This window comes from Triticum aestivum, chromosome 7D (assembly GCF_018294505.1).
Source record: "Triticum aestivum cultivar Chinese Spring chromosome 7D, IWGSC CS RefSeq v2.1, whole genome shotgun sequence".
Lineage (NCBI taxonomy): Eukaryota > Viridiplantae > Streptophyta > Magnoliopsida > Poales > Poaceae > Triticum > Triticum aestivum.
In genome coordinates, this window is record NC_057814.1 from 431731617 (window position 1) to 431742947 (window position 11331).

Genomic DNA, 11331 nt, shown 5'->3' on the forward strand with positions numbered 1-11331 from the left:
GGATAATCTTTGCAAAAGGTACCCTTAACTAGAGGTGCAACTAGTCGACGAGTACCCCCTGCACTGGGTGGGGGTGGGGTGCATTTTTCTGGGTGTGCGAGCGCTTTAGGACTCGACGTCATGCACACAGCGCCCCCACGTGTCATGTGTTGGACGCTTCCTAACATGAAACAATGTTTTATCGTTTTCTTCTCCTATTTTTTCCTTTTGATTTTTTTGGTATTTCCTTAGTTTTTAGGTTTTTTTCTCTCTTTTTTTGTCCGACGCACATGTGCTCCTCGTGTGCACTGCATCACATGTGTGCTTGACATGGGAGCACAAGGGGATTCTACCGTGGAGCGCGGGTTCACTTGGAAAGCATGAGTGTATTTGTGCGAGGAGCATGTGCTTTACCCATGACGGACCATGACGGAGTACATGTTAGTTTACTTGGGAGCACTTGTTAGTATAGGTTGAAAGCACAAGTTAGTATTGTTAGGAGCACATATCGAAAGCACTCATGCTAGTGCCAGTTGAGAACACACATTGGGAAGCACATGTTAGTTTTAGTTGGGAGACGGGTTAGTTTACATTGGGAGCACGGGTTAGTACCAGATGGGAGTACAAATTTGCCCAAAAAATGTTTGTCAAAAATCTATCAACATGAGATTTAGTTTTGAAGATATCGACATATATCAAATGAGATTTAGTTTTGAAGATATTGATGTGAGAAACAACGGTAAAAATGGTTTGTAGTTTGGACGTATGATTCAAGAGATATTTTGTTTCAAAAAAAATCAAAAAACACCAATGAATCCAACCATCCCTCGGCCGGAAGAAATCTCACTAAAACTCTCAGATTACAACAAGTGACGCACATGAGGCGCCACTCGCCATCACCAGAGGAGATAGAAATCCCCATTGCAAGGAGTACCTTGTCAAACTTTTTTCACATAACCCTTCACAAACTAGTTATTTCTATTAATATTATTATTTAGAGAGAAACTAGTTATTTCTATCTTTTTTATTATTATTTAAATCCTTATCAGACAAGTATTTTTGCCCATGGATGCCGATGCAATACTAGGCATACCTCTTTGCGTTAGTGGAGTAGCCGATTTCCACTCATGGTACTTTGAACGAGATGGCCATTTTATTGTGCAATCGGCATATCATATGTTTATTGCTACAAAGACTAGAAGAGAGAATTGGCTCGAGGGGGTCCTTGGATCATCCAATACTAGCAAGCGAATAAAGCATGAACGAATTTATGGAATCTATCGGTTCCTTCCAAGCTGAAAATAATCATTTGGCATTTGGCACAACAATCCTTACCATCAGGTGAGCTTTTACATCATTGACATATTGCTACTACGAGCAGCTGCGCTCTATGAGGGTGCTAAGACTCATGGAGGCACTCCCTTTTGAACTGCTCGAATTCTTGGTGAACCTAGGCTTTAAGAGAGGAGAGCATTACAAATAGCATGGCGGCATGCACTGAACTAAATGCCAAAAATGTTGGCTTTTTTCGATGAATGAGTTATTATCATATGCATATTTTTACCTGGTTGATCGTTGCTCTATGGGCAATATGGTTTTCAAGGAGGAAGGCAGTCCACGACGATATACACCAGAGTCCAATTTCTATCCATCATTTTGTCAACTCTTACATTGCCGAGCTAAATGCAATTCAAGTCCCAAAGGCTAGCCAACCGATACAAGTTCATGATACCAGAGAGAACTGGCTTCCTCGGAGACAAACAACGTGAAAAATAACATAGATGGAGCTTTCAATCAGAACGACGGCAAGGGCACCGCTGCTGCTATATGTAGAACGAAAGGAGTTTATGTTGGAGACTCGGCGATTGTGGTGCAGAGTATCGAGGACCCATCAAGCCTAGAAGCACTCGCTTGCCGAGAGGGCCTTGCACTAGCCGATGAACTTTCCCTCTCTCAAGAATACGATTGTCAGGTTGTGATGAATGACATCGAGCAAGGTTCAACCGGGGCATATGGTGCCAACATCAGAGAAATAAAGGAGCGTAGAAATCATTTCGATAAGTTTAAGTCAGTTTATGAGCGTAGAAACTTTAGTTTTGATGCTCATTCTCTCACAAAGCACACTGTTACTTTAGGTGTTTGTAGGCATGTTTGGCTGGGAATACCTTATGACCCTGCTGCAGTTGTTGTAAGCATTGTTTATGGGGTATGGCTAGGTCATAGTCGACTGAGATTTAACCAAGTCTTAGTCAAGTGACATACATGTAAGAAAGAAAAAATAAAAAAATGCACGGATCTCAATGTAAGATCTCACGAATATAGTATCGACTGAGACATAACAAAGTCTCAGTCGACTAAGATTCAGCAAGACTGTTGTTTATGAGTAATAAATAAAGCGTGTTTTGCCTAAAAAAACTAGAAATGGCCCTTCTTTGACTGATCTCTGAGCTCTCCTTAGTTAAGGCCCATGGACTGCTTTCAACCCGCTAGCAATCGACATTGCCTTCGCAGCCATGTCTTCTGTCTTGGCCCACAAGGCCATAGTCTCCCCCGCACGCGGCGGCAGAACACGGCAGGCGATGGAGCACAGGACGTCATCGGCGGCGGCGCTCTGGGGGCACGAGCACCTCCCGCTGCTGGCCCGCGCGCGCTCGAAGGACTCGGTAGAGTACATCCTGCAGGCCCTTTGGCGCACCCGCCGCACCGGCCTCGACGCCGCCGACCGCGCCATCGTCCGCGACATCCTCCAGCTCCCCTCCGACTCCGAGCTCGACCCCGTCCGTACCTACCCACTTCTCATCTCTGCTTCCTCATCCCCTTCCGCGCGGCTGCTTGCGCCGGGTGCGAGGCATTTATGCGAAAGCAGCTTAGCCCTGTGCTCAATGCATATACTTCTCTCTGTTGCAGCTGTTGGTGTGCCTCAGGATACTGACCCGCAGGTGCGTCCATGACAACATCGCGAGGGAGGAGATTCCGAAGCTTTTCCCCCAGGAGGTGCTGCCCGAGCTGCAAAGGCTGCTCACTTTGCTCCTGCAGAAGTTTCAGCCGGAGTGGCGAGAGGACACCTTAAAGGATCAGGTAATATAGAGCTGAGCAGCAACGAAGGGCTGTCTTATGAACATTTAATCTGAAAACAATGCAATCGATCCAGTACCGAGGTCAATAGTTAGCATGTTTTTAGCTTTATCCTTTTCGTACGGTTTGTACCTGATTGTTATTGTCTGAAGGATCTGTGGTCTCAGTTTAGTGTGATGCGTTCTTTTGTAGGCATCCGCGGCGAATTCGGAAACAACAAAAGGCCATTTGAGTAAAAATCAAGACGCGTCAGAGCAACCAGCTACTACACAGGTTAGTTCAAACAATTGCTATCATGTGCTTTTGCATAAGTGCCTTGCCATTTTGCTGGAAGTTTCTTGATCTTTGAGATGCTTATTATCCTTTTATATGTGAGGGAGGAGTTCCATTAGTTGGTCTTTGAAGCTTTCTGTTAAGAAAACCATTTCAGTAGTTTTTTTGGGGTACAGTTAAGATATATTGGATGAAGGGTGTAATTCGTGTGAATCATCATCTTCCGTGCAGCTTCACTGTGGTACATCATCAGCAAAGGTGACGTCTGAATCAGGAGAGAAAGAAGGGAAGCTCCAGTTAGCTAAGGATTCTTTAGACAAAATGCTCAACGATGTATACCCAATCAGGGGCAAAGTGTCAAATGCTGTTAGTAATGATTCTTTAGACAAAATGCTCAACGATGTATACCCAATCAGGGGCAAAGTGTCAAATGCTGTTAGTAATGATTCTTTAGACAAAATGCTCAACGATGTATACCCAATCAGGGGCAAAGTGTCAAATGCTGTGAGTAATGATTCTTTAGACAAATGCAGAGCGTTGGCTGATTTATTTTCCCTTTTGCAGTTCAGCGTTTTTGCAGACTTGCAGTGAGTAATATAAATTGTGTCTAACCATCTTTTGCAGGGCAATACCAACGGGGGCCATGGAGAAGCAGCAAGAAGCACTTAGGAAAGGATGATTCTGCTGCTTCTTTTTTAGCTCCAAGGGCATTTTTTAGCTATAGGCGACCCATATGTAAATTCACTAGTAGTACCTTTTCCATTTTTGTTAAATCATTGGTAGATAACATCTTTGCAACTAGAATTATTGTGTTCTTTATCAGACAGAACGCAACTTCTGCCATGTTCTTCTGGCTTTACTGGTCTACGCCATGTTGGGGGGTTGGCGTTTTGCCCTCCTGATAGTCTAAACTCATTCATTCTTCCTGCACACTGTTATTCTCCTCTCTTTTGTGCTGCCATGGTCGAAGTCTGGGTGACACTTGGTTTTGACGCGACGGATCGCACACCGGTTGCTGCCATTGTTGAAGTATCTGTACTGCCGTTTGAGGTTGGTTTTGAGTTTCTACTAGCATTACTGATGTGTATGATGTTACTCGCAAATTAACTGAATGCATGCCAGTTAGTTCCTTCCACTGTTGCCTGATGTCTGCACTCTGCAATGCACAATCTCTTGTATCATGACTATCTGGCGTTTATAATTCAGTAACCGGAGCGGAGCCTCTGTCCAATGCCTACTGCAATACCAAGAAAATTTAGGGCAGTGTAGGAATTTTTTTTTTATTGTTTTGATACTACAATCAATCATACGAATCAGAATAGTTAGACTTAGCATTGCAGTTAACTCAGCTATGTCCAGTGGATGAAAACTTGAAGGCTGAAGCCAAAGATCAATTAACGTCTCGGATATTTGTGTTGCTGCTTGTCTTGCCCTTTACGAAAGGTGCAGCACGTTCGAAAGGAAACTTATTTTGGTTCCGGATTGTCTACTTCATCGACAGTTAATGCGGCATCAAATTTTTTGTGATTTGTGCAGAAATTTGAGTTGATGATCAGCAATTAGTATAACCTGATCAACTGGAATATAGCAAAAACTGAAAGAACATACTATATCTAGTAGAAGCACAGGTTAACAAGAAAACAACTTATGAATGTTGAAACCAGTAACTCGTCCATTGTACTCGTGAACAATAATCCCCACTAATCTTACACAGTACTACTAGCAAAAGGCACCTAAGCAAAGATGATCTAAGAACAATGGCAATAGCAATTAACCGAAGCTCAAAGATGATCCAAGAACAATGGCGATTAACCGAAGCTCGTCCGGGAGACCGGGACTACTGCGGCTGTGGAGCGGAGGGCATCTTGTCGGCGTGGCGGCGCACGTTGTCCCGGAGGCGCTGGAGCGCTCTGGCGAAGACCGGCAGCTCAGCCTCCCCGAGCGCCTCCACGTCCGCCTCCCACCAGAAGCGTTTCCCCGCCTGCGCCTGCACCTCCACCACCTTTTTCCCGACGGCGCTCATCCGCTCGGCCTCCGCCGCGACCTCCACGCCCATGGCCCCCGTCTCCTGGCACAGCGTCTCCAGGGCCTCCCACTCCACGTCGTCGGCAGCAGGAACAGGAGCAAGGGCGTTGCCGTCGACGTCGGCGCAGCCCAGGACAGCGTCGGTGGAGGGGCTGCCGAAGGCGAACGCCTTGCCGGCCTCGGAGAAGACGACGATGGCGAGGCTGGCGCGGCAGAGCAGGGCGAGCTCCGCGGCCTTCTTCCAGAGCCCGGACTTCCGCTTGGAGAAGGTCACCTGCCGCGACTCCTTCTTCTCCACCCGGCGGTTCTCTCTGCGCTGCCGCCCCTTCGTCTTCTTGCCGAGCGGCGGCAGCGTCTTGGTCGCTTGCTCAACGAGGGGGGCCAAACGCGGCGGCTGCGTCATGGTCGCTCTCTCAACGATGGGAAGTAAACACGGCGGCGACGGGTGCTCTCTCTCTCTTGCTTGCTTCTCTCTCGGCGGGACGGCGATGCAAAGAACGAACGGCGAAAGGGGTATATATGGATGTCCGTAAGGAAAGAGATAGCGGCGGATCAACTCGGGTCAGGGTTGGGTTGGGGTTGGAGAGGCGGTAACAATTTTTGGAAACCGCCCGCACAAAGAAGGAAAGAGAAGGCGGCGTTTGGAAGATGATCGGTGTGGACGTGTGGTACTCGGATTTGGGAAAGGGAAAAAAAAGATTTGGTGCGTCCCGTGCGTCCCCTGTTTGATCTACCGCCACGCGTCCCTGCTCAGCATCCGCTCCTGGCTTCCTCCCTCAGTTCCATCGTGAATCGTGCGTCCCACCTAAGGGCCTAGGCTCGCAACCGCAACGGAGCGCCGCGAGCGAAACGACAGCTTCGGGATCAAGTTTGTACGTAAGAGCGTCTCCAACAGCCGCGCAACGCGCCGCGCGCAAAAAAACGCATTTGCCGCGTGCTGTTTGTCTGGTTTGGCGGCAGCGCTGGCTCTAGCAGCCACGTCAAAATTGAGCGCGCGCGTGTAGCTCCAGCGGCCACGCTAAAATGCAGCGCGCGCTAAACATTGCGTACTTTTTTTAATAAAACAATAATTAAATTCATAGATAGAAAAAACGATACATAGATATTTTACATAATTCCATAACATAGATAGATAAAAACTATTAGATAGTGCAACGACATAAAAAACTACTAGATAGTGCAACTACATACGCAACTACAGCCTACTCCCAGTCGTCGTCGTCATCATCATCATCGCCGTCCTCACTGGTCTGGTCCGAGGTATCGAGCCACATGTCCTCCCAACGATCATCATCAGACGTAAAGATCGTCTGCCCACCATTCTCAACGATTTCGCACTGCGATATCGCCAGGGCCTTCCGCCGACGCCTGTCCAACCGCTCCTCGCGGCGCCTTGCCCAGTAGGCTTGCTCGTAGGTGACGTCCTCCGGGTGGCGCCGGCGCCACTCCGCCATGACCCGCTCGTCCTCCTGGGCGACGAGGAGGTGGCGCTGCCGCCTAGCGTGCTCCGCACGGTCTTGTGCCGTGGTAAGACGAGGCGGCGGGGCGACGTCCAGCGCCTGCTGGAGCGTGTCCACGTCCTGGAAGTTCATCTGCGGGCGCGGCCTGCCTAGGCGCCATGCCGCCGCGTCGTACGCGCGGGCGGCCTCGTGCGTCGTCTCGAAGGTGCCGAGGCCGAGCCGGAGTTTGCTGGACCGTATCTCGGAGTAGAACCCGCCGTTGGGGCGCTGGCGGACGCCGCGGTAGCCCGACGCTCCTCGACGGCGCGGCGGCATGGTGGCGCGTCGGTGGCGGGGCGCTGGAGCGGTGGCGCGCGTGGCAGCGGAAGCACACGAGGAAGTGGTGGAGGCGTGCGTGGCAGCGAAAGAGGAAGAGAAGTGTGTGGAATAGGCGTGTGACGAGCGCCGCAATTTAAAGGCACGCCGGAAGCGGTGCGCCAAAAATAGCGCGCGAGCTGCCGCCTTTTCCCGCGCGTGCGACTTTCCCGCCACCGCTGGAGCGCGCCGAAACGTCCCGCGCGCGCCTTTTGGCGCGGCTGTTGGAGATGCTCTAAATAAAGTACCATTTATAGGAAAAAATGTGTGTAGTATGCGGGAAAAAATTGTAAGGGCATCTCAAACGCCGACTCACAAATCGCCCATCCGTCCGAACAACGAAAGTCATCCAACGCGAATATGTATCGGCTCGTCAGCGGTTCGGATACGTAAAACGTCGCTCTCTGCCGCGCCAACATCCACACAATGGGTGTATATATTCCCCCAAAACCCCCGTTTTCTAGAGTTTTAAATTTATTTGATGCATACATGTTTATTATACATACGTAATCGAAGGTTTTGTAAAAATAATGTGTGTACAATTGTACGCCCCAATACTAGTGTAGCTTCGCCCATGCCTCCGGCCCACCCAAAAGGAAGTCGGAGCCCGCACTTTTGTAGCATCCCACATTGTTTCCGCGTTAAAATCCTCCACTCTCTTCTTCCACCCCCGCCGCTCTTCGTCCAATTCCTGCTCTTTTCTCACATCATCTCTTTCCTTCTGCCGTCGACGCATGGAACCGTCGGAGAACCTATCGGAGATGGAGCCGACGGAGGTGCCGGAGGATCCAAGAATCACGCTCCCCCGGAAGATCAGCTCGGCTACGCGGCAAACTCGCCGCTTCAAAGAGAAGGCTGCGGAGAAGGAGAAACTCAAGAAGTGTTTGGCCGCCGTTGGGCATGGCGGTGGCATTGGGCATGGAGGTCGTGGCGGGCGCGCCCACAATACAGACGGTGTCGTGGTCAAAGCCTTAAAGCCTCCGTGCTACTAGGTCGCCAAGCAACTCGGACCACCCGCCAGACGGTGCCTTACATCGTTGACCTAAACACGGCGCCGCTCTTCTCCGAGTTTTTTCGTCGCTGCTCGTCCGGGCGCGGACGATGAAAGGGAGTAGATGGTTGCCCGCACGCTGTTCGTTGCAGTGCGTACAACGGGGGAGGCGGCGTACGAAGACCCAGACAGGGAAATGCTCGACATCATCCATGATGGAGGAGGAGGAGGCCATGAGAACGGGCAGGTGGAAGACTCGGATCCCACCCAGTCTGGCAACTACCAGCAACAATAGTTCTACACCTAGACGCCCATGCAGTAGTCCTACACCCAGACTGGCGATGGCACACAACAACAACAATATTGGGCCGCTAGACAGCAAGAGCCGGAGGAGGAGGAGGAGGACAGTGAGGACGATGATCCGGATGATACGTCCAGCAATCCAAAGAAGAAGGGTAGAGGAGAAAGCTTCAACATGCGGGAGGACGAGCTGTTGTGCGATGCATGGTTGGCCACTAACATTGATCCAATCGATGGCACAGAGAAAAAGGGCACAACCTTTTGGAGGAACATTCACATATGGTTTCATAAACACAAGCATTTCGCACCCTACTCCAACGCGGTCATCCGCAGTCGTGAATGGAAGTCCCTCAACCATCAATGACACACCATCCAAGAGGTTGTGTCCAAGTATTGCGGGCACTTGAAGCATCTCATTGCACGATGGCCTAGCGGTGCACAAATCACCAAGCAAGTAAGTTGATCACTAGCCAGATATGCTTAGTTTTGTTGATCACTAGCCTGACATGCATTGTTTTGTTGCTCACTAGTCGGATATGCATTGTCGACAATGTTTCACTTTGTAGCCTACTCGTGCTTGTATGGTGTACAAGAAGTTGGAAAAGAAGTAGTCCTTCACTGTCGTGCATTGTTGGTTGAAGTTGAATGGGCAACCAAAGTGGAACCTTTTCATAGCCAAGACCGCCGCCCAAGCCAACGAGGAAGAAACCAGTGACCTTACCGACCCAACCCAAGAATCGCCAAAGAAGGTTAGAGGAAATTTACAGGGGAAGAAGTGGGAGGAAGAGAGGGCAAAGCGAGAAGGTGTGGCGGTGAAGCTCATGGAGAGGTTCGAGGACTGACATGGCTTGAAATTGCGATGGTCTTTCCCCAAAGAGGAAGGGATGATGCAGCACAGCTACGGTAAGTATTTCCCTCAGTTATGAAACCAAGGTTGTCAATCCGGTAGGAGAACCAAGCAACACTATGAAAATGGTACCTGCACACAAAGAACAAAGACTTGCAACCCAATGCGTAAGAGGGGTTGTCAATCCCTCCTCGGTAAAAAGATAGATTAAATTGTATGAGATTGGATAAATAGATCTAGCAAAAAATGAAATAAAATAAGTAAAGAAAAAGTGCAACAAGGTATTTTTGGGTTTTTGGAATAATAGACCTGAAAACAATATGATAAAAGATAGACTTGGGGCCCGTAGATTTCACTAGTGGCTTCTCTTGAGAAAATAGCATACGGTGGGTAAACAAATTACTGTTGGGCAATTAATAGAAGAGCAAATAATTATGAGATATCCAAGGCAATGATCATGTATATAGGCATCACGTCCAAGATTAGTACACCGACGCCTGTCTGCATGTATTACTATTACTCCACACATCAACCGCTATCCAACATGCATCTAGTGTATTAAGTTCATGGAGAAAGGAGTAATGCAATAAGAACGATGACATAATGTAGACAAGATCTATTCATGTAGGAGTAGACCCCATCTTTTTATTCTTAATAACAACGATACATGCATGCCTCGTTACCCCTTCTGTCATTGGGTGAGGACACCGCAAGATCGAACCATCACAAAGCACCTCTTTCCCATTGCAAGAAAAATCGATCTAGTTGGCCTAACTAAACCAAAGATTAAGAGCAGAAATACGAGGCTATAACAATCATGCATATAAGAGATCAAAGAAAACTCAAAAAATATTCATAGATAGATCTGATCATAAACTCGCACTTCATCGGATCCCAACAAACACACCGCAAAAAGTCATTACATCAAATAGATCTCCACGAACATCGAGGAGAACATTGTATTGAGAATCAAAAAGAGAGAAGAAGCCATCTAGATACTTCCTGCGGACCCGTAGGTCTATGGTGAACTACTCACACATCATTGGAGGAGCACCAATGAGGATGATGAACCCCTCCGTGATCGTGTTCCCCTCCGGTAGAGTGCCGAAATAGGGCTCAAGATTAGAACTCGTGGTTCTGCAACTTGCAGCGACTGAAATTATGTTTCGATCACTCCCCTATGGTTTCTGGAATATCTGAGAATTTATAGAGCTGAGAGGCGGCGGAGGAGATCCCCATGGGCCCCACCACCCACCTGGGTGTTCCAGGGGCCTCTGGCGCGCCCTGGTGGGTTTTGGGCCCCATGGGCCTCCCCTCTGGTGCTTCCTTGGCTCCAAAGTTGTCTTCTGGTCCAAAAAAATCTTCAAAAAGTTTCGCTGCGTTTGGACTCTGTTTGATAGGGATATTCTGTGAAGTAAAAACAAGCAAAAAACAACAACTGGCACTGGGCACTATGTCAATAGGTTAGTCCCAAAAAATGATATAAAGTTGCTACAAAATGAAGGTAAAACATCCAAGAATGATAATATAACAGCATGGAACAATAAAAAATTATAGATACGTTGGAGACGTATCAAGGACATCTTGGTGAAGAAGGAGGAGGCATGCGTGAAGCGCTCGGACATCAAGGAGGAGAAAAGAAGAACAGGTTCAAATTGTCGATGGAGGCGACGGACAAGAAGCTCAAGCTCAAAGAGAGGAGGACCATGGTCGAAGAGAGGAAGGCCACGCTCAAGGAAAAGAAGTTGAAAATCACTGATGTCTACTACGCAACTTATTCTTGTAGACTCGTGTTGGGCCTCCAAGCGCAGAGTTTTGTAGGACAGTAGCAATTTTCCCTCAAGTGGATGACCTAAGGTTTATCAATCCGTGGGAGGCGTAGGATGAAGATGGTCTCTCTCAAACAACCCTGCAAGAAAATAACGAAGAGTCTCTTGTGTCCCCAACACACCCTATACAATGGCAAATTGTATAGGTGCACTAGTTCGGCGAAGAGATGGTGATAAAAGTGTAATATGGATGGTAGA

General features: G+C 48.4%; 2 protein-coding genes across 2 annotated transcripts; one reads left to right on the forward strand and one right to left on the reverse strand.

Moving 5' to 3' along the window:
• Positions 1–2482: 2482 nt before the first annotated feature.
• Positions 2483–4145, forward strand: LOC123167556 (uncharacterized). Its single transcript, XM_044585390.1, has 5 exons — positions 2483–2756; positions 2887–3057; positions 3247–3327; positions 3559–3831; positions 3952–4145. The coding sequence occupies exons 1-5, from the start codon at positions 2493–2495 to the stop codon at positions 3994–3996; spliced, it is 834 nt and encodes a 277-aa protein (XP_044441325.1). The 5' UTR covers positions 2483–2492; the 3' UTR covers positions 3997–4145.
• Positions 4146–4981: 836 nt separating this feature from the next.
• On the reverse strand, positions 4982–5918 carry LOC123169643 (agamous-like MADS-box protein AGL61). Its single transcript, XM_044587515.1, has one exon. It carries the CDS (start codon positions 5753–5755, stop codon positions 5165–5167), a length of 591 nt encoding a protein of 196 aa, XP_044443450.1. The 5' UTR covers positions 5756–5918; the 3' UTR covers positions 4982–5164.
• Positions 5919–11331: the final 5413 nt, after the last annotated feature.

Bases quoted from the DNA above. Each gene is read 5' to 3' on its own strand.
- LOC123167556 (XM_044585390.1), top strand. From the start codon at position 2,493: ATGTCTTCTGTCTTGGCCCACAAGGCCATAGTCTCCCCCGCACGCGGC. The intron at 3,328-3,558 runs GTTAGTTCAAAC...TCTTCCGTGCAG, and splicing joins AGCAACCAGCTACTACACAG to CTTCACTGTGGTACATCATC. The intron at 3,832-3,951 runs GTGAGTAATGAT...CATCTTTTGCAG, and splicing joins GGGGCAAAGTGTCAAATGCT to GGCAATACCAACGGGGGCCA.
- LOC123169643 (XM_044587515.1), bottom strand. From the start codon at position 5,755: ATGACGCAGCCGCCGCGTTTGGCCCCCCTCGTTGAGCAAGCGACCAAG.